This window comes from Labeo rohita, chromosome 7 (genome assembly GCF_022985175.1).
Source record: "Labeo rohita strain BAU-BD-2019 chromosome 7, IGBB_LRoh.1.0, whole genome shotgun sequence".
NCBI lineage: Eukaryota > Metazoa > Chordata > Actinopteri > Cypriniformes > Cyprinidae > Labeo > Labeo rohita.
The window spans coordinates 40,003,666-40,026,964 of record NC_066875.1 but is presented as its reverse complement, the minus strand read 5'-3'; the positions used below and the strand labels follow the sequence as shown (position 1 = coordinate 40,026,964).

Genomic DNA, 23,299 nt, shown 5'->3' with positions numbered 1-23,299 from the left:
CATTGCTGCAGAAGTACTTTTGAAATTGGAAAATGAGATGGGAGTTTTTCGACATACCCTAACTGTACTGACCCGGATTACACAGACTACGCATGTGCATCACAGAGCTAGACAAGATGAGCATTTAAGGTTAAAAAGTATATAAATTGTACTTTTTTATTTATTTATTTATTTATTTTTAGAAAATAACAGATTGTAAGACCCTTCTTCCTCAGCTAGGATCGTTTAGAGCCCTTTGAAGCTGCAATTTAGAAGTTTAAACTCGCGGACACCATAGAAAACCACTATATGGAGAAAAATCCTAAAATGTTTTCCTCAAGAAAAAATTTCTTTATGACTGAAGGAAGAAAGACCCAACCTTCTTGGATGAATAAATTATCTGTAAATGTTTGTTCTGGAAGTGAATTCTCTTTTAAGTCAGTTACTGCACAATATTTTTAGAAAATTATCTTCAGTTTTAGAAATTTACATCAGCCTTGATTAACCTTAGCTGCTTCTTAGTTTCAAAATTAGCCAGGAAATGTGCACACTTACAGTATAAATCGCTGTCTAGCACAATGCTAGTACACTTTCATATCTAAAATTAGCACTAAACATTTAGTTTTGACCTCAACCACAGGCCTTATGGTAAGTGCTTGTAATGCAATGAATAATAAATCCAACTGATGTACAATAGAAATGGGTGAATGTTGTTTATTAAAAAGAACAGATTAAGTTAGCACTTAAGTTTTAAGTAAATGGATACTTGGATAATTTACAACATATACAACTGATAAAGCTAGACTTCAACAAAATCATTCACAGAGGAGGATGAGTCGACCCGCGGTTTGAGTCATCCCTGATTGTAGTGCCTATGATTAAGACTAAAAATAAAACGAATACAAAAACAACACCACTTAAACCTAACGACATCACAGCATTCTACTATTATTTTTCATATTAAATCAAACAGGAATGAAGCACGATAATTCGTCAAGAGGTACAGGATTAATCTCAACAAACCTGCCAAGAACATGTTCAGGTCACCCCTAAATCAGTGTGAATTTTTTTTAAATGTTATATGTTATGTTATTTATTACATAATAATAATTACATTTAAAAAAAGAAAAAAGAAAATAATTTTTTCTTTTTTGCACACATTTTGCATTACAATAATGTAACTATTCTCATTTGTACTGTATATCTTGGTAGTATTTAGTGTTATTTTGGTAGTAAAAAAAAAAACTTTTTTAATGTAATATGGTAAAATGGCTTTATTGGAGTAATGGGAATATAATAAAAATAGATTAATTCTGAAAAATATGAATTAACAAAAGACCTGAAGTAAAATTACAATGACTATAATGTTAAAAAAGGTTGATTTTTGGGTGAAATTAGTGACCTGGACATCTTTTCTTCCTATAAGACCTGCATCTGTTTTCATTTCCAAAACTCTTCTTCTAATGTTTCTTCATTATATTGAAAACTCACAAATTCCTTCAACACCAAGTACAGTTTCTATCACACGCTACTCACGTATCCACATATTAAACTCTACCAACATCCAAAATCAATGCTACATATGTTAAGACATACAAATGGAAGAGAGGAGCTGTTGAGGGCAGCTAAACCCAAGAACAGTGCTGGTCAATATACATATGTTGATAAGCACCATCGAACTTTAGTGAAAGAAAGGAATCGATTCAGCATTGGATAATTACATTTCCTGAAGGTTTTTTAAGTAGAAGCATTCATAAAGCTGAGGCTACGAGAGATGATCAAGTCTGCTTTCCATTTAAAGGTTGCATGTTTATGCAAATGTTGACCCAACCAAATTCAGACTTCAAAGTCAGCAGTAAGTACCTGATGTAACAGCCCTATTAAAAGCACAAAATGAGCAGCATTTAGGATATTAATATCAGTGCATTAAAAACCAAAGTGTACCGATAAAGCTCAAAGCTCAATTACGTCTTTGTATCTCTATGCCACAGCAATAGAACTACGTTTCTCATAACCCTTCAGTGAAGCTTTCTGAATCTGGGTAAGGCTATGTGTTGTTATATGTTTGTAGTTTCCTTCACACTTCTCCATCCTCAATACGGGCGAGCTGCCTTTCCAGGACGTCGATTCTGTGACCCTGAGCCAGAACCAGAGCACGCAATGCCCGAATCTCTGTCAGGATATCAGAAAGTTGGTCCTCCTGTGCAAGAAAGAAAAATATTTGGGCTTTAACATTTAGGCATAAAAATTAACATTAAGGCTTTAAGATAAACAGGCAAGTGTCAAGTTAAAACATGAGGCATATAAATAATGTATTTAATATTACATTTCAGATCTAAAAAAATATATACCAGTGGTGTTTCTTTTGAGGAGGCAAAAAATAGAATGAGAAAAAAATTCATAGTACAAAATGTGAATATTACAAAATATGACATAAAAAGCATATAAATAACTCTTTTTCTAAAGTTTAGACAGCTTAACATCAGTTCATAAATAAAATACAGTTGAAGTCAAAAGTTTTCATACACCCTGCAGAATCTGCAAAATGTTAATTATTTTACCAAAATAAGAGGGATCATACAAAATGCATGTTATTTTTTGATTTGTGACCCTGGACCACAAAACCAGTTTTAAGGGGCAATTTTTTAAAATTGAGATTTATATGTCTACTGAGGGACTCCTATGCAACTATTACAGAAGGTTCAAGTGCGCACCGATGCTTCAGAGTAGTGTTGTCAAAAGACCCGGTACTTCGGTACCAAGTCGGTACTAAAAAAAAATTAAATGTTACGGTACCAGGTTTTCTTAAGTACCGGTGGTACCGAGCGCCCGGTCAACCCGGTTCTTACTGCGCTATGCGGAAAGTACGCACTGCGCAGTTGTTGCGTCTTCTTCATAAAAGCACAGAGACACGGCGACCGGCGGTGCTGCTGATGCGGCTGCTCTGAATCCGCTTGTTGAAAAGAAAGGAGGAAGGAGCCACGTGTGGAAATATTTTGTATTTGCGGCTGATGACAAGGGCAACATCATAGATCATCAAAAACCCATTTGCAAACGGTGCATCGAAGTTCTTTCTCAAAAGGAGGAAATACATCGAACTTAATAAAACACCTCAAAGACCGACACCCAGATTTAATGAAAGAGTTCAAGCAGGTAAGTTTTCATTTAATTTTATATTTAGAGCTTTTGTTATAAAAATTATACCTTAAATAAACATCGCCATTTGCTTAGTTAATCGTTAGCATAAGCGCGGCTAATGCTAACGCGAGTATTAGAATAAACTTCTTTATTACGTGTTTAATGCTCCTATAGCGTTTATTAAAAAAAAAAAAAAAAAAAACAGGACATGATAGTGTGGTATTTTTGCACACCTGAGGCTTTTAAATGACCTGTGTAGCTAAAATATGTGTGTTAGAGAACAAATGTACAAATGTATGGTTAATGTTTATAGCCTTAAAATCGGTCCATCAGAAAAGCAGTTCTAGGCTATGAAATATAGTTTGCGCAGTTTGATTAAATAAAAGTACAGTCAAATACAGTCCTGTATAGTTTGGTAAAAGATACTATTCATTAACATGACTTAATATTATCTAACATCAAGTTACAGTGAGTGAACATTAATTAATGTGTGTGAATTTTGTTTTATACAAACATTTGATGGTTCATGTTTGTTCATTGTGCGTGAAATAATGTTAACAGATACAACTTTTAATTTAAAATAAATTATTAATACATTTTGAAATTAAGAGAATAATTGCTATGTAACACTTGTTTATTAAGTCATGTTAAATGGAGTCTTTTTGTAAAGTGTTTTTAATAAGACAGTTTCCGTCTGTGTAACATTGATATCTTACACTCAATATAAGTAATCTTATCTAACTTTGTTATAAAAAGCTGAGGTTTGTTATTTACTGAAAAGTTATATATAAAGTTCTGTTTAGCTGGTGTCAATCTAATATTGCATTTAGTTAGACTCAGCCAATTGTTTTATTTATATTTTCCTTTTACAGCTGCAGGCTGAAGAAGACCACGAACCAAACTCCTAAGCAGACAACGGTTCCAGATGCTTTTCAGCAGCAGAAGTATGACAAAAACTCACCTGAGGCAAGAAAACTGAACCGAGCTGTTGCTGAATTCACATGTATGGATCAAGTGCCAGTTTATACAGTGAAAAATGGGGATTTCAGCAAATGCTTCATCACCTCAGCCCAAAATACCAGCTTCCAAGTCAAAACTTTGTTTTATTTTTGTTTGTTATAAATAAAAATAGTGTTGTTCAATTCATGTTTTTGTGTTTTGATTTGGTACCAAAATTGGTACCGAGAACCGTGGATTTTCACTGGTATTGGTACCGAATACTGAAATTTTGGTACCGTGACAACACTACTTCAGAGGGGAAAACAATGCATTAAGAGCTGGGGGTGAAAACTTTTGAACAGAATGAAGATGAGTACATTTTTCTTATGTTGCCTAAATATTATATTTTTTTAAATTTAGTACTGCCCTTCAGAAGCTACAGAAGATACATACATGTTTCCCAAAGGACAAAATAAGTTAAATTTACCCTGATCTGCAAATTCCAAAAGTTTTCACCCCCACAAAAAAATGCTGAAAAACCAAAAAAAAAGAAAAAATTATGGGACCTGAAGGATTTTTCTGAAGAACAGCAGGCAGTTTAACTGTTCAGGACAAAAAAGGGACTCATGAACCACTATCACTAAACAACAACAACAACAAAAAAACAGCTGTGGATCATTCAGGTAACAACACCGTATTAAGAACCAAATGTATGTACTTTTAAACAAGGTCATTTTTATGAATTCAACTATTATTTTCTCTTGTGGACTATATGTAAATATCTTTTATGTGGAATTTTTTTTTTATTCAGGTCCGTACTAAAAAATAAAAAAGTAACATGCATTTTGTATGATCCCTCTTATTTTGGTAAAACAATTAACATTTTGCAGATTCTGCAGGGTGCATGTAAACTTTTGACCTCAACTGTATATAATTGTTTAAATAAAATATGTTGTTTAAATTGTTACTGCCTTGAGTTATTATTTTGGATACTAAACTGACTATACTATATTTTAATAAATATAATATGTGTGTGTATGGTATAAAATGTCATGATACTTGTCATTCACCTCTTTCTTTACTCTCTCTATCCCACCATCTACATCCCTTCTTCCTTGTCCATGGCTCAAACCCTCGCTCTCCATCTCGACTGACATAGGGTTTGCTGGCGCAGTAGTGCTGGTGGGACTAGTGTTGGTCTGAGTGAGTAGTTTAGGTCGACCCCGGAGCGTTCCGCATTTGGATGGAGGGGCGGTGTAGCCTCCACTGAGGGAAACAAGGATTGGAGGAGCGTCCTGTCCAGCTATCCAATCTTCTGCCAGTAGAGCGGGTTCTAATCCTGCTGTGTCCGGGTACAGATCCCCTTGAAACAGGTCAGACTGATAGAGGGTGGAGAAAAAAAAAGACTAATTTAGACCAGTGGTTCTCAACTCCACTCCTCAGGGCCCACTGCTCTGCACATTTTGTATGTTTTTGAATCTGACACATTCAGTTCAGTTCATGGATCTTTCTCTTAACGAGCTGATGATCTGAATCAGGTGCATTAAATGAGGAGACATACAAAATGTGAAGAGCAATGGGCCTTCGAGGACTGGAGTTGAGAACCACTGATTTAGACAGAGGATACGGATTGAGAAATAAACCTTGGTCAGTTTTAGATGAGGCTGTGAGAGACAGACTTAAGTTCTAGGTCATACCATTTACTCAAAACTCAAAATTTCAAAACTGTTTTATAAATTTTTTTTACTTAAAAGTTTTTTTGTTTTTTTAAAAGATGTTTCATCGGCTGAACAATCACTATGCTGTTAAACAACAACGCAATCCATTGAACGCACTGTACTTCTGTCCCTCACAGCCTCGATTTCATTTCTGTTAAAACTCAAATATGGCACTTCCCTGACTGAAGTCTATATGCCAAATAAGAAGAGTTTGCAGAGGGGCAGTAAAAAATGTTTTCTTACTTCCTCTTTCAGAAAGACTCCAAAAATACAACATTGTGGCATTACCCAAATACAAAAAATACCTGCAATATGCTAATTATAGTCAATTCATGCAAGTTTCCTGTTTTATTTCAGTTTTGTCTTTCAGTCCGCCCAAAAAAGGAAATTCTGTCAGCATTTTCTCATCCCCATGTCATTCCAAAGCTGTATGACTTTTTTTCTGAGAAAATGATGACAGAATTTTTATTTTTGAGTGAGTTATCCTTTTAAAGAGAGTAAAGTGTGGGAAGTATGACTTCTGCTTATTATTATAAAACTGAGCAAATTCATTTTATACATTTTTACACTTTTTTTTACTGTTATATTATGGTACTTTAATATTTTTCAAATATCAACCAGCATATTTATGACCCTGAACGACAAAACATCATAAGTAGCACGGGTATATTTGTACCAATAGCCAAAAATACATTGTATGGGTCAAAATTATCGATTTTTCTTTTATGCCAAAAATCATTAGGATATTAAGTAAAGATCATGTTCCATTAAGATATTCTGTAAATTTTCTACTGTAAATATATCAAGACTTAATTATTAGTAATATACATTGCTGAAAACTTAATTTGGACAACTTAGAAGATTCCAGATTTTCAAATAGTTGTATCTCAGACAAATCTGGTTAACCATACATAAATGCAAAACATATTTATTCAGCTTTCAGATGACATATACATCTCAATTTCGTATAAGTCTTAATTTTGTAGTCCAGAGTCACATTTGGGTTTGTCCAGTGTTTTGTTTTTAAATAGATGTCATAAATCAATATGTCAGCGTGAGTCAATATGAGCATATGATCACCATTTAAACATTTTTTTGGAACAAGCTGAAGGCTGATAGCTGCCTTACAATGAGAGAACACCCAAGCATGACAGCATTTAGAGTATGATCATTTTCAGCGAACTTCCTGTCTCAGCCTAGCTTTTCAACACATTTCAAACAGACATTCAACACTTCTTTTAGAATCAAAGGTCTTGTAAATGACAAAATGGAATGACTAAACGTTTAGCAGTCAGAAGTTACTTAGTAACTTTACTTTCTGACTCGCTTAAACATGCAAAATTTAAAACGAGTGGTCGCTCTGATGTGCAGACTGAACTTACCTTCCGCGGCACAGTCATAGAAATGGGCTCAACCTTCCTCTCGTGCAGTTTGTAGAACCTGATGAAATAAGATGAAGAATAATGGAGATAAATGCAAGAACTGGAGAGATGCCATTTAAGAATCAGTGCAGGTGTGAACTAATCAGGACTTGTCGCTCAAAAAAGAAAATGAAAGGAGATTCTTAGCAAATAATGCTTATTTCAGCTTCCTACTTACACAAAGCTATCGTACGCCATCAGAACATTTGGAGTTATATTGCATAAGTGGTATAAACTATTTTTATGGTTGTTTTAGTCATTTTTAAAGCTTGAAAGCATCTTGTCGATACATGTTGTATGAAAGACAATATTTGCACAAAGTATACACTACTGTTCACAAGTGTTGGGTCTGTAAGATTTTTTATTGTTTTGGAAAGAAATAGATGCTTTAGCAAGCATGCATTAATTTAATCAAAAAGTAACAGTAAAAACCATTAAAATGTCGTTGCTATTTTTATTTAAAAAAGATGCTGTTCTTTTGAACTTTGTATTAAAAACTATAATATATCATATAATGAATAAAAAATTATTCTTGAGCAAATGTTAGAATGATTTTTTAAGGATCAATAACATTTTAAAAATAGAAAACTGTTATTTTAAATTGTAATTAATGTCAGAGAATTAATGTTTTATAGCATTTGCTTTCTAGGTGGGCCTTTTTTCAATAACATTAAAAAATCTAAAAAAACACAAAAACAACTACTTTTAAAAAGTAGTATACTGTATGTACAGTCAAACCAAAAATGATTCAGACACCAGTTATATGTAAGTGGGGATAATAAAATAAACAGTGACATATTATACCCAAACATTCTTCATACAGTGGACTACCAGTAAAATTGCAAAAAATTTGCAACCAAAAATTAGATTTGACACTTTGACCTGACCATGGTTTGTTCACTCCTTTCTGTCAACATGACGGTGTCTAAATAAACACTGGTTTCACTGTATGTCGCAAAGTGAATATGCTTCGGTATTTTTTTTTTTTTTTTTGGTGTGTTCCATGGAAGAAAGAATAGAATCACATGCGGGTGAGAAAACAATTTCATTTTCTGTTTTCGTGAATTATTCTTTAACTTCCCATTTGCTCAGTTTTGTATTTCTTAGTCAAACACTTCGGCCAAATATCCTATCAAACAGAACAAACAACTTTTTGCACTAAGCAAAAGTCTGAACATGGAGTCGCCACTCGCATGTTTTCAGGGCATTCATTAGGGCAAATGAAATGCAATCAAATCCACACCCAAATGGGATTAAATGGAAGGAATCACAAAATCGAACAATGACAAATATGACTGCATCATCTTAGAGTAACACGGTAGTTCAGTTCACACCTTGCTATTTCACACTTGTTGACGTCTACTCCTCGTTTGCTTAGGAAACCAGCACCTCTCTGGGGCTCCTTACTGCTGTACAGACTCAGGAAATGAACATACGGTGACTCATCTGTCACCTCAAAGTAACGAATAGTACAATCCCCCTGTGAAAGAGAGTGATAGGCAGCCATGTTACAGCTCACTGACAACACTGGGTTTGATCAACTACAGGTTCTGCTTTTATTACACGTGCCTCTGAGAAACAAGTACTATGGTATGCATCAAAGTACCATGCTATTTACATCCGATAACATCACTGTGCCATTCACCACCACTTCATTGTTACATATGCAACATCTCATACAAAACAGTTCAAAATTTAGAGTTAGTAAGACTTGTTTTTTGAAAGAAATGAATAGTTTTATTCATTAAGCGTGCATTAAATTGATCAAAAGTGACAGTAAATACATCTGTAATGTTAAAAAAATGAGAATTTCAAATAAACACTGTTCTTTTGTTATTATTCAAAGAATCCAGGAAAAATTTATCTCAGCGTCCACAAAAATATTATGCAGCACAACTGTTTCAATATTGATAATAATAAGAAATGTTAAATTATTTAGTTAGTAAGACTTGTTTTTTAAAAGCAAATAATTTAATTCATTAGGGATGCATTAAATTGATCAGAAGTGACAGTAAATACATTTGTAATGTAATAAGAAATGTTAAATTATTTAGTTAGTTATTTAGTTAGGTATATTTGTACCAATAGCCAAAAATACATTGTATGGGTCAAAACTATCGATTTTTCTTTTATGCCAAAAATCATTAGGATATTAAGTAAAGATCACGTTCCATGAAGATATTCTGTAAATTTTCTACCACAAATATATCAAGACTTAATTATTAGTAATATGCATTGCTAAGAACTTAATTTGGACAACTTAGAAGACGATAATCAGTAAATACATCTGTAATGTTAAAAAATGAGAATTTCAAATGAACACTGTTCTTTTGTTATTATTCAAAGAATCAGGGAAAAATGTATCACAGTGTCCACAAAAATATTATGCAGCACAACTGTTTCAATATTGATAATAATAAGAAAAGTTAAATTATTTAGTTAGTAAGACTTGTTTTTTAAAAGCAAATAATTTAATTCATTAGGGATGCATTAAATTGATCAGAAGTGACAGTAAATACATTTGTAATGTTACAAAAAATGTGAATTTCAAATAAATACTGTTCTTTTGTTATTAATCAAAGAATCTGGGAAAAATGTATCACAGTGTCCACAAAAATATTATGCAGCACAACTGTTTTAATATCGATAATAAGAAGAAATGTTAAATTTAGGGTTAGTAAGACTTGTTATTTAAAAGAAATTAAATTGATCAGAAGTGACAGTAAATACATTCGTAATGTTACAAAATGTGAATTTCAAATAAACACTGTTCTTTTGTTATTAATCAAAGAATCCGTAAAAAAATGTATCACAGTGTCCACAAAAATATTATGCAGCACAACTGTTTCAATACTGATAATAACAAGAAATGTTAAATTATTTAGGGTTAGTATGACTTGTTTTTTAAAAGAAAATAATTGTATTCATTAAGGATGCATTAAATTGATCAAAAGTGACAGTAAATACATTTGTACTGTAAAAAAAATGTGAATTTCAAATAAATGCTGATCTTTTGCTATTATTCAAAGAATCCGGAAAAAATGTATCACAGTGTCCACAAAAATATTATGCAGCACAACTGTTTTAATACTGATAATAATAAGAAATGTTGAATGTTTTGCTAAAAATTCAGCCGCAACATCACAGGAATATATTTTATTTTAAAATATATTACAACAGAAAACAGTTACTTCACATTTTAATAATATTTCACTTTTTTCACTGTATTTTGATCAAATAAACAGAGCCTCGGTGAGCACAAGAGACTTCTGTTTAAAAGAGACTTTTTTAACAAAAATCTTTCTGACTCCAAACTTTTAAATGGTGGTGTATTTCTGTTTACAGTATGTAAATATGGAAAACTCCCACAGACAGTGATTGTCCCAGACAGGTTTTCTGTAAACAGCATGTTTCTGTGTAAGTTTATATCCCTGTTAGAGCTGCTGGAGATACCTGTCGTGCAGCAGTTAAAGGTGACTGGGTAAAGCTGGGTAATCCTACCTTTCCGCACAAGTAAACCATGTTGGTGTCTGGGTCGTAGAACGGAAGCAGAACTCCGTTACTGGTGTCCATTTCCTGAGTAACCATTGGCTCAGAAAGATCTTTCTGAAATATAAAGAAGGACAAAGACATTCAAATACAGACTGGGTTATCAAAACATAATATTCCATGGTGAATAACTGAACCAGACAGGCAACATCTGATAGAACTGTATTAGAAAGCTCAACTGATTAATTGACTGATTATCTATTTTGATAATTTTATGTTAAGTAAGATCATTTGTGAGCGCCTGATTATACGCGTGTCTCAAAGCTACTAAACTGAACCGAGTTTGAGCAAATGTTTGCACTTCCACAAAATAAAAACTAGAAAATGCAAGACAGAACTTTGCCTGAAAGTTGAAGTCTTACTTCGGTCTTCTCAAGTTTACAAGGGTCATTATTGTGTACTGTTCTCTGGGGTCCCCTTATAAATGTTATTTTTACATTAAAACATCATAATTTAGAAGTAATGAGCTACTTTCTTTGCTGTTTTTTTAACCCCCTCATCAGAACACTGTTTGAATAGGCATGGTGGACTGTAGATACCTTTATGGTTACTTTTGATCAATTTAATTGATGTCCTTGCTGAATAAAAGTATTAATTAATTTTAAGGAAAGTCTTACTGATCACACACTTGTGAGTAGCAGTGTGTTATTATTTTATGGGAATTTCCCATAAAGCAAATACTAGGAAGATCAATCAAGTTTCTTTTAAAGGAGAAGTTTACTTACGGAATGAAACTTTCCTGATAATTTACTCACCCCTATGTCATCCAAGATGTTTATGTCTTTCTTTCTTCAGTCAAAATTAAATTACCCCCCTGTCACCGTCCTGTATACAGGACGCCTACATTTACTTCACCATATTACAAATAAATCCTAATCTAATCATGACAAACTATATAAGGTCTACGACTCCTAAATAGATATTTTACCATTGTTTTGTGTTACAAATTATGTAGGAAAAGTAATAGATTAATTTATGACAAGAGTGCACGTCATAAAATCTACATCATTAAATTAGATTTGTCACAAAAATACTTTCTTTGTTGCCTTTTTCCCTATCACGCTTTAGATATCATAAGAAATTACATATCAGTTGAAAACTTAAAATCTCAAAATTCATCCTTTGAAAACCATTTTAAAATCAGACATTGCATTACCACTGAAAATGTACATTAAAATCAGATTACTAAATGTTTTCATTCATGAATTATAAAAATTTAAGTTAGAATAGTGCATTTTCACATTTATGTTCAAAAATGGGACAGTAAAAGGTTTAAGGTTTTTGAGGACAACATTCCAGGATTTTTCCCCATATAGTGGGCTTCAATGGGAGCCAATGGGTTGAAAGTCCAAACTGCAGTTAGAATACAGCTTCAAAGGGCTCTACATGACCCCAGCTGAGAAATAAGAGTCTTATCTAGCAAAACGATTGGTAATTTTCTTAAAAAAATAAATATTTCTATTATGTTAAACCACAAATGCTAGTCTCGTGCTAGCTCTGTGATGCACATACACGTCTTCACAAATTGTATAATTATGTTGGAAAGTCACATGCGGTTTGTATTTTGTCCGTGTACTTCGGTTAAAAAAGGTAGGGTAGGGTGAAAAACTCTTATTTTCTTCTCCAACTTCAAACTCGTCTGACATTGTTGTTTAACCCTTTTTTTGTAAAGGGCATTTGACGTTTGCTTTGTAAACACTGGGTCAGTACTTCCACCTCCGTCACATGTGAGTGATTACATAATGCAAAACAAGCATTTGTGGTTAAAAAGTATATAAATTAGTATTTTTCCTAGAAAGGCAGATCATTTCGCTAGATAAGACGCTTATTCCTTGGCTGGGATCATGTAGAGCCATTTGAAGCTGCAATGAAATTGAAGTTCACTATATGGAGAAAAATCCTAGAATGTTTTCCTCAAAAAACTACATTTCTTTTCGACTGAAGAAAGAAAGACATGAACATCCTGGATGACATGGGGGTGAGTACATTATCAGGAAATTTTCATTCTGGAAGTGAACTGATCCTTTAACAATTTACTGCTTCACCTCAGGCGCTAAAGGATAGTTCTTGCTGACCAAACAAAAAAGGATCAATGATTCTCCTCTACAAAATGCTCTTACCGTGTCCCAGAGGGCAAGCTGTCTCTCACTCATGCGACTGAAGCCGGTTGTCAGGATTTTCCCATCAGCCAGAAACACGGCCCTCATCGGCCTAGTGCCCTCATGAGCCTTCTCCCGCACCTGAGTGTCACATTTTCAAACAACATCAACAACAACAAAAAAAAAAAAAAATCACTGAAAACACTGGAAACGTCTTATGTGTATTCATACATAATTCAACAAGTCTGTCATATCTCAAACAGAAGTGCATGTGGCAGACAAGTGGTTATGTAATACTAATCTTCCAATCAATATGAATGCTTTTAAATGATTAAAACAATTAATTATTAAGATCATGTTCTATTATGATAGATTTCTGCTCAGCTAAATCCACTGGACCATCACATATGCTAAAAGCTTATCGTGGACACGTCCCACCTGGAACAAAACAGCTGCTGCCCTCATGTAGACTCATGAGATCACTAACAGCAGAAACATTCAGATTAAAGAGCGGATTCATTCCAACAGCTGTCCGGCCGCTCTATAAACATTCTTAGAATAATCCTATTAGTCTTCAGGTGCACTTAATGTCCATGTTTACATTGTACACCTGCATCATATTGGCCTATTAGGAATATTCTAACTACCACATTAAAATCTGCTGTACCTACACCACCGTTCAAAAGTTTGGGGACAGTACAATTTTTCTTTTGAAAGAAATTAATCTGTTTATTCAGCAACGATGCATTACATTGATTTTTAGTGACAGTAAAGACATTTAGAATGTTGCAAAAGTTTTCTATTTCAAATAAATCAGTGTTCTACAGCGTGACTGAAAACTACTGCGTGCGACTATGAAAAATATTTAGGAGCACCAGTGTGAATGACTAGATCTGCATATTTGTGTTTGGGTGGAGGGGAGCTTCAAAGGTTTCTACGTGTTTTTGCAACACTGAGTAATGTATCACTGGCATATCTGACGAATCCTTTCATAAAGTGTAGAGAGAATGTAAATAAGAGATTCATTGTGCAGTGTAGGGAGCTTCGTTAATTATAATGGAACTTTGTGATGAACGAAGATGAGTGACAGCTTTTAATGATTTTGAAGGGAGTTTGTAAATGAGACATTGATTTAATACAACAGTTAATTAAACGAAGTTAATATTAAGTGACTTAAATTGTCTGACTATAACACTGCTGCCTGATTTTGATCTATTTCGTTGTCAAAAATAGTTTGAAACAAGTCACAACCGAGCCGCTGCGCATCTTCATTCAAACACAGCAGTGCTTTGTTTATGAATGAACATGCATTTTTAAATGAATCTAGTGAGTCAGTGATTCAATTTCACATTCATAAAGACAGTCACTTGCTTTATTCCTAAATGAATCATCCGTTCGAATAAATCAAATGAATGAATGATTCAGTATTGAAATCAGTTCTATATTCATATTTATATTTAAAACATTAACCTCAACATTAATTTATGAATTTGATTGCACTCAGTCCACCTATGAGCTTCATTAAACATATGAAAATATACATACAACACACTTTTGTGTTCTTCTGTGCCAACTCTGTAGTACAAATTAATTTTGTTAATACTGATTTAATTTGTTTGGGAACTTATTCTTATTCTGTTGTTTTAATTAGACATTTTAAATTTGATTTAAATTTGTTGTTTTTTTTATTTGACTTTAAAGATGACATACTTTCAATAAAGTTAGAAAAATGCCATTACAAAGGTAAAAACGAGCACTGAAGACTAGAGTAATGATGCTGAAAATTCAGCTTTGAATAAATTACATTTGAATAAATTACATTTTAAATTATATTATAATAGAAAACATTTTTTTTTTAATAGAAATAATATTTCACAGTTTTACTGCTTTTTACATAAATCAAATAAATATAGCCTTGATGAGCATGAGAGACTTCTTTCCAAACCATTTTAAAAATCCAACCCCAAATTTGTAAATGTATCTGTGTGTGCATTTCCTCACAACTTTATGACACAGAAGTGAACAGGCTGACCTTAAGGACTGTTCCACGCCTGGGATCAATGACTCGTAAGGCTTTGTCTTTACACGTGGTGCACAGGATGCTGCCTTCACGGTTCCAGCTCACGCTGTATATCAGATCTGGATGGGCGTCACTCAGCTGGTACACCAGCTCCCCGGTGCCCACATCCCATACACACAGGACATTATCACATCCTAGAACACGGGTAAACAAGGTGAAAGACAGTCGGAGGGTTTAGCAAAAAAACACATCTTACTAGTTTAAGAACTAAGATTTGCATCTCAGATATTTCCATGCCAATGCAAATCAAATCCAAAGCCACCTTTCTTTGGCTCGTTGTGCAGAAGCCTTTAAATCAATATGTGCATCAAGCAGTTTAGTTTAGACAAGAGATTTATGTTACTTCTTTACATGTAGATGTGTAGCAGATTTATTTTTAATCGACTGAGCTCTATTGTCTTTTCATTACTTTGAAGGGGCACGAAGCAAGTCCAACTTCCAAAATTAGGGCTTGGTAAATGTTTTAAGACACTAGAATTAGAACACACGCCAAAAATAGAGCGTGCCAGAACAGACTTAATCCAAGCACCGTGAGCCGGCAAAGTATATATACACAAAGGAAGAGCTTACCTGCAGTCAACAGGATATTGAGAGCAGAAGGGTGCCAGGCCAGGATGCCTACTCTTTTACTGTGGCCCTCGAGAGTCACAACAGCTTCAGACATGGGGGATGTAAGACCTCCGTCAGGAATCTGCCAAATCTGTTATGCAAAAATAGTTAATCTTTAGTGTCACATGGTCCTTCAGAAATCTTTCTATTATGCTGATCAGAAAACATTTCTTATTATTATCAATGTTGAAAACAGTTGGCCTGCTTCATATTTTTGTGGAAACTACACTACCATTTAAAAAAAATCTGGGGCAAGATTTTAAAAAAATCTAGAAATTAATAAATTCATACTTTTATTCATCAAGGATGCATTAAAATGATCAGTAACACTTAAAGCATTTCTGTATAATGAACTATAAAGGGTTATTAAAGGGTATAATGCATTAGAATTATTCATAATGTGCGTTGTACTACATTATTCCTTGTCGTAAATAACTATAGCCAAATTTAAATTGCATATTTTAACAATGAATTTATAAGTATTATAATGTAACAACTGTAGTTACAATTGTTCATGAGATTGTACAGTGCATTTAAAGGTGAATTACAAGACATAATTAATGCATTAAATGGGTCATCGGATGCAAAGTTCACTTTTACATGTGGTTTGAACATTGATGTGTGTTGGCAGTGTGTGTACATCTACCCTGTAATGATAAAAATCCATGCAGTGGTTTTTAATTAATCTGTAAAATTAATTTCCCCTTTTTCAAATCGAGCCATTCTCAGACAGAGGCCGCTTCTACAATAGTTGATTGACACGAGCGTCTTACCTCAGACCCGCCTAAATCAGCTGTAACAGTCCGACCTCCATTGTTTCGATGCCGGAGCAGGCATGTAAATTAGACAAGAATATCTCTGATTGAGCGAATGGGGTTGCTGGATGTAATAATGAACGTAGTGGTCGTCATTTACTCCTGACATCTGAGCCGCTGAAGATGCAGTGGATTACGTTTGTTTGTGAATGGAATGCGCCTCCTGATCTACATAAATGCGTCTATGTTTGCGCAAATCAGTCGTCATCCAGCTTCACTTACAGCAGAAGTGAGTATAAGGAGGGGTATATAACTGCAGCTTGGAGATCTCCAAATGGGGGCGGGAACTCCAAAATAGGCAGTGTTGATTACCTACACTATGCTACACAAATGCTGACCCCTAAACCTACCCCACACCTTACCCTAACCTTAACCAGTGAAATTGACTGCACGGCAGGATTGGCGCTGAATAGCGTGGCAGATAAACAGTTAATATGCGCTATGAAATCGTCGGGCCGTTCTGTAACTCCTCAACTGGAGCTCACCGGAAAATTGGAGCTTTTTAGTTACATCCAGCGTCACCACTTCCTACCCTGCGAATTTCAAGAACGCCCCCGTTGCTTAAAACAGTAAAACCTTTCCCCTGCTTCACTGGGACAGCTCGCAGGAGAGCTCGTAGGTGATTCCCGTTTATATCATTAACCACTGGCCACAAGCTTTGGGGCTTGGTTTATTTTATTTGAGATCAACTACAAACTTTTTATTTTATAAAGTTTAATTTTATTTAGTTTTAAATGTAAGTCAGTAACAATAGGTTGAAGCCAGAGCCAATGGGGAAAGTCTTTGCGCGACGAGACCCCGCCTCATTTTGGAGGTTCTGCCCATTTTTAGAGTTCCCGCCCCATTTTGGAGATCTCCGGTCTGCAGTTTTAGATACTTGAGTATAAGGGGTTTTCTTATGAATCTTTGTGATCACCTTTCCAAATAATGCTAGTTAGCAAGTTTAGTGGCTAAAGTAAACAGGCTCGTCACTCCACAGAGAGAAGAAGAGAGAGAGGTGGGGTGAGCAGAGCTCATTAACATTTAAAGCAGCCTCGACTAGAACAGGGTGATTTTTGCGGAGCTGATTTTGGCAAAGTAAAAAGGGTGTTGTTTTACACAACCATTGAGAATTTTTAACCAAAGTATATTAGAGACTTTTCATTAAGACCCTAAAGAATCATATCAACTTGTGGAAAATGGGCATACGATGACCCCTATAAAATTACTCTTATAATGCATTATACATAAAAGCCTTAAGTAAACGTGACTTCTTTTTTAAATAAATGTTGTTCATTTAAACTTTTTATTAATCGAAGAATCCTAAACAAATGTATTATTCATTAATAGTAATTAATAGTAATAAGAGAGCACTAATAATAATTAATTCAACCTGAGCACCAAATCAGCATATTAGAAATATTTATGAAGGATCATGTGACACTGAAGACTACAGCAATGGCTGCTGAAATCACAGAAATTAGTTACAATATACAATTACAATAATTATTTAAAATATATTAAAATAGAACAGTTATTTTAGATTGTGCAAATATTTCATATATCATTACTGTATTTTTGTTTATCAAATAATTAAGATTAATTATTATCAAATATTTTAAAAAATAAGATGCCCCAGGGATGCTATTTTCACGCAACAAATCTTCATAAGACAGTACATGAGGTGTGGGTTTTGTTGAAGGGAATGAAACAAACCTTGACAGTGCAGTCCTCTGAGGCACTGGCAATAACATTGTCATCATGTGGGCACCACTGCACATCCAGCACCGGAGCGGCGTGACCGCACACGGTCGGGGTGTTCTGGTCCACTCGACCACTCTAGTGGTAAGAGACACAGAAACTATGTGAGCAGAACTAATTTGATTATGCAAACTAATGTAAATATCTAAGATACCAACTGTAAATCCCTAGGGCATATTCAAGGCGTTGTTATGGGTTATTACTGAAGGAAGGCATGCCAACCTTGGCGAGCGGCAACACAAGAAAGGCTCCGCCTCCTCCGGCCTCAATGACAACAGCAATGAACTTCGGATTGGCAGCGCACAGCGGACCGTCCCATGTCACGCGTGATACTCTGACATCATCGAGGCAATGCTCAGCCTTCCAAGCTTGGGCGAACACATGCCTGAACTTACTCTGCCTGACAACACCCCTCCTGAAGGACATGACTGTTGACACAACAGTGGCATCATTATTAAATAAATGAATCATGGCATATTATTATATGAGTATAACATAAAGCAAATAAATCGTGTTCACAAATCTCAGAATAACAGACTTTAAGTTAAATTGACATTATTATTTTCTAGACTAAAAGAGCAAACACCCAACTGCATTTAAGAATGCAAATACATGCAAAAAAAGACGACCAATCACAATTCAGTATGCAAATATTGCAATGACATCATTATGTCGATGGGAAATTTTCAAACTTTCTAAATTCCTCAAATTATTTATGAATACCACAATATCAACAAAATAAATTATATATATATATATATATATATATATATATATATATACAGTATGTATATAAACATTTATAATGTTACAAATATTTATATTTTAAATAAACGCTGTTTTGTTTAGTTAATCAAATAATCCTTAAAAGATGTATCATGGTTTCCACAAAAACAGGGTGAGCATAAGAGACTTATTTCAAAACCATGAAAAAAATTATTATTATTCCAATTAATTATATACATTACCAGTCAAAGCTTTTTAATGTTTTTAAAGAAGTCTCTTCTGCTCACCCAGCCAGCATTTATTTGATCCAAAATACAGCAAAAGCAGTAATATTGTGAAATATTTTTACTATTTAAAATAACTGCTTTCAATTTGAATATATTTAAAAATGTAATTTATTCCTGTGATCAAAGCTACATTTTCAGCATCATTACTGCAGACTTTAGTGCCATATGACGCTTCAGAAATCATGCTAATATGCTGATAACATTTATTATTACATTATTACATAACATTTATTATTATTATCAATATTTAAAACAGTTAAGTACATTTTTTTCAGAATTCTTTGATGAATAGAAAGATCCAAAGATCAGCATTTACCTGAATTAAAGAAGCTTTTGTAACATTATACACTCAGTTTTTAGCCTTTTTTATTTATTTGCTTTAAATTGTTCAAAAGTAATGATTAAGACATTTATAATGTTACAAAAGATTTCTATTTTAGATAAATGCTGTTCTTCTGAACTTTCTATTCATCAAAGAAACCTGAGAAAAATTTTAGTCAACAACAATAATAATTAATATTTTTGAGCAGCAAATCAGAATATTAGAATGATTTCTAAAGGTGACTATAGTAATGATGCTAAAAAGTCAGCTTTGAAATTACAGAAATAAATTACATTTTTAAAATATATTCAGATAGAAAGCATTTATTTAAAATAGTATAAAATATTTCAATATTTTATATATAAATATAAATATATTTCAAATATTATTGCTGTAAAAATGCAGGCTTGGTGAGCAGGAGACACTTCTTTTAAAAAAAAAGAAACATTAAAAATCTTACTGTTCAAAATCCTTTGACTTGTAGTGTAACCACTGTTTTATTTTGGGCCATAATCTCAAAATTGCTGCCAATAATGTGGTCTATCACATAAAATGTGATATGATCTACTGACCACTAGGCTATTAGGTCAGACGGGCTTAAGTGCTGAGGTAAAAGTGAGAGCCCCTCTTGTCCAATGAAACTCTAGAAGGCTGCAGCTCACACGTGTCTGTGACTGTGCAGGGATGAACATGACACAGCCCAAGTCAGAAACATTTAAGGTCTGATGTTCGGTTACCTTCCATTACACATTTACATTCTAATGAGGTCTACTGAACACATATTTGGACAAATCAATACTCCCCAAACACTGTTTAATGTGATAAAACTAGAATCAATACAGCCATGCCAAAAGAGTAAAAAATTAACCGTAAACATCCCACTATAAATAGCTTACAACTTTGTTAATCCTAAAGCTGTGACATGTGAACTGTGGTCTGAAGGTGCTTTCCAGGAGTGAGATTTCACGGGACATTTGCACCCACTGCACATTCTGCAATTTTTTTTTTTCCCCATTCCTTTATATGGGTCAGTGACTTTACACTACTTTCCTCTGGATCTATTAAGTTATTAAAAAACACATCGAAAAAGCTAATTCATACTAAAATAAAACCACATTGGTAAGATGATGATAAGTGGTATGAGTAATTTTACATAATACTTATTTAAATAAATAAGCTATTGTTGGAAAATATTATTTATTTATTTGAAGGACAAAAAACTGTCTGGTATCAATATGCAAAAATCCAATTTGATATTAAAAGTGGACATACTTTCATTAAAATAACTGTAGAATATAAATAATTATAGAAAACTGTATAAACATTTATTTTGTACTTTTTAAATGCATGTCACCAATATGAATACAGAGATTACATTTACCTGTTACGTATAGATATTAGTATACATTTAATTTAACATTATATTAAATTAAATCCAGGGTCGTAAGGGTGTAAATGCCGACGACAAAACACATTCCGTAAATGTAACCGCAAAAATGCCATGAATGACACATGAGCTGGTTACATTCATTCAGTACACTGTACCTCTGTTTGAGGATTTCCTTCTTCTTTCTTTTCTTCCCTCTTCCCTTTTCTTGGAATAAAACCTTCCAAAATTAATAAAGCGATTCCTGTATAAAAATATAATCTAACAAAAAAAATGCAGCGGTCTATATAAACCTACACTAATCCTTGCAGTGTGTTGTTATCGCCGGGATATTCTGCATGGTCAGGTGGAACAATTATGTCCAGGCAATTTCAGCAGACATCGACAAATTAATCCATATTATCAGGGAAAACGAATGCACACTTGTATATTTACACAATATACAAAGCTTTTGAACAAAACTGTACGGTTAAGGAAGTTAAAATAAATGAAGAAGAGCGTCGACACCGGTGAAGGAGAAAAGAGGATGGGTGGTAAATTCCTCAGCGAATGTGCCTAGAATTAAAAGCAGCGATGTGTGAAGCTCGCCATGGTGAGCAGTCAACAAAATGGACGGCGGTACGCCTTTTGACGAAATAAAAGTCCCATTCTGAGCGCTTTGTGATTATTTACAATTTTATTATTAAAAACAATAAACTATGTACTAGCCCAGAGTTAATCAAAGACTTTGTCTACAGCATGTTTTCCACTTGCAAAAGATATTTATTTAAATTTACTATTTATTTTTTGTTCCTTTTTGTAAGAAAACCTGCTAGCAAAACTATTTGAATACAAAAATAATTGCCATTTCCAAGCTGTCAACCGTTTCTATCATTTTCGTCGACATTTAGAGGCAGTTTCAGTACGTTTCATTGCAACGCAATTCTATGCATAACAACAGTGGACTCAAAAGACCTAAAAGGCAGGTTTAAATTCAAAATAAAAGTCACAACAAACGTTCCTAAAATTATTAATAAATTATGTTTCCTGCACTAATAGCCAAGCGCTGTGGGGGGCAATTTACACAAATGTGACCCTGGATCACAAAACCAGTTATAAGGGTGAATTGAAATGTATACATAATAAGCATAATAAGCTTTCCATTGATGTATGGCTTGTTAGTATACAACAATATTTAAAAATCTGGAATCTGAGGGTGCAAAAGATCTAAATCTTAAAGCTGTCCAATCGAAGTTCTTAGCAATACATATTACTAATACAAAATTAGGTTTTGATATATATTTTCATGGAACATGATCTTTACTTAATATCCTAATGATTTTTGGCATAAAAGAAAAATCGATAGTTTTGACCCATACAATGTATTTTTGGCTATTGGTACAAATATACCTAACTAAATAACTAACTAAATAATTTAACATTTCTTATTATTATCAATTTTGGAACAGTTGTGCTGCATAATATTTTTGTGGACGCTGTGATAAATTTTTTGTGGATTCTCTGAATAATAACAAAAGAACAGTGTTTATTTGAAATTCTCATTTTTTTAACATTACAGATGTATTTACTGTCACTTTTGATCAATTTAATGCACGCTTAATGAATAAAACTATTAATTTCTTTCAAAAAACAAGTCTTACTAACTCTAAATTTTGAACTGTTTTGTATGAGATTTTGACCCATACAATGTATTTTTGGCTACTGCTAGAAATATACCCGAGCTACTTAAGACTGGTTTAGTGGTCCATGGTAATAAATGTACTGAAGTAATAGCTTACACTAAGATACCATTGTTGATACAAGTGTTATTGATCTTATCCCTTACGAAAATTAACCATGGTCTTAATATAGTAAACGTGTAGTAACCATGGTTTGGCACACTGATTACCATTTGTATAACCATAGTTTTACTACAAATACCATGGTTAAACTATGGTTAATTTGTGGTAATCATGTTATTTTGGTTTTATTGTGTAGTAAAACCAAGGTTAATTTTCGTAAGGCATTGTTAGCATTGGAAATGGGAAATAATAAATTATATTATTTTCTATTCATGCATTCTTTCTCTCTTTCTTTTTAAACTGTGGTGACTAATACCATGTGGTGATAATTATGTTTAACACGGCACATAATTATCACACCTCAGATTGTGCTGTTCTGATTTAGGCTGAAAAGCACTGAGCAAAATGTCCTGATTCAACATTGTGTTTTCTGAAATTAATCTCACATGGATACATGCAGCAGTTAGGGCTGGTTTAATAACCCCCATAAACTGCAGTGAACTGAATACACCAAAGTTACCATCAGGACCCATGGCTTTATATTTGGTTAGACAGAAAGGTCACAGAAGTATCGCAGGAGCTTGCGGTAACACTAGCCGCTTATTAAAACTAAATACATCTGAAGCGCTAGTACATAATGAAGTATAAATGCTGTAAACAATGACAATGTCACTCCTACAGTGACATTGACATTCTGTGAACACGCAGG

At 33.7% G+C, this 23,299-nt stretch overlaps 1 protein-coding gene across 1 annotated transcript; it reads right to left on the bottom strand.

The window, feature by feature from the left end:
* Nucleotides 1–686: 686 nt before the first annotated feature.
* On the bottom strand, nt 687–23,211 carry coro1b (coronin, actin binding protein, 1B). The gene is made up of 11 exons (XM_051115358.1): nt 20,968–23,211; nt 18,310–18,515; nt 18,043–18,165; nt 15,494–15,623; nt 14,876–15,057; nt 12,865–12,984; nt 10,697–10,801; nt 8,530–8,675; nt 7,157–7,214; nt 5,127–5,435; nt 687–2,179 (listed from the first exon to the last, which is right to left on the bottom strand). The coding sequence occupies exons 2-11, from the start codon at nt 18,511–18,513 to the stop codon at nt 2,057–2,059; spliced, it is 1,500 nt and encodes a 499-aa protein (XP_050971315.1). The 5' UTR covers nt 18,514–18,515; nt 20,968–23,211; the 3' UTR covers nt 687–2,056.
* Between the last annotated feature and the right edge of the window lie 88 nt (nt 23,212–23,299).

Coding starts and splice junctions, on each gene's coding strand:
- coro1b (XM_051115358.1), bottom strand. CDS start 18,513: ATGTCCTTCAGGAGGGGTGTTGTCAGGCAGAGTAAGTTCAGGCATGTG. Junction 15,624..18,042: donor CAGAGGACTGCACTGTCAAG/GTTTGTTTCATT, acceptor TTTGCATAACAG/ATTTGGCAGATTCCTGACGG. Junction 15,058..15,493: donor CAATATCCTGTTGACTGCAG/GTAAGCTCTTCC, acceptor CCCGTGTTCTAG/GATGTGATAATGTCCTGTGT.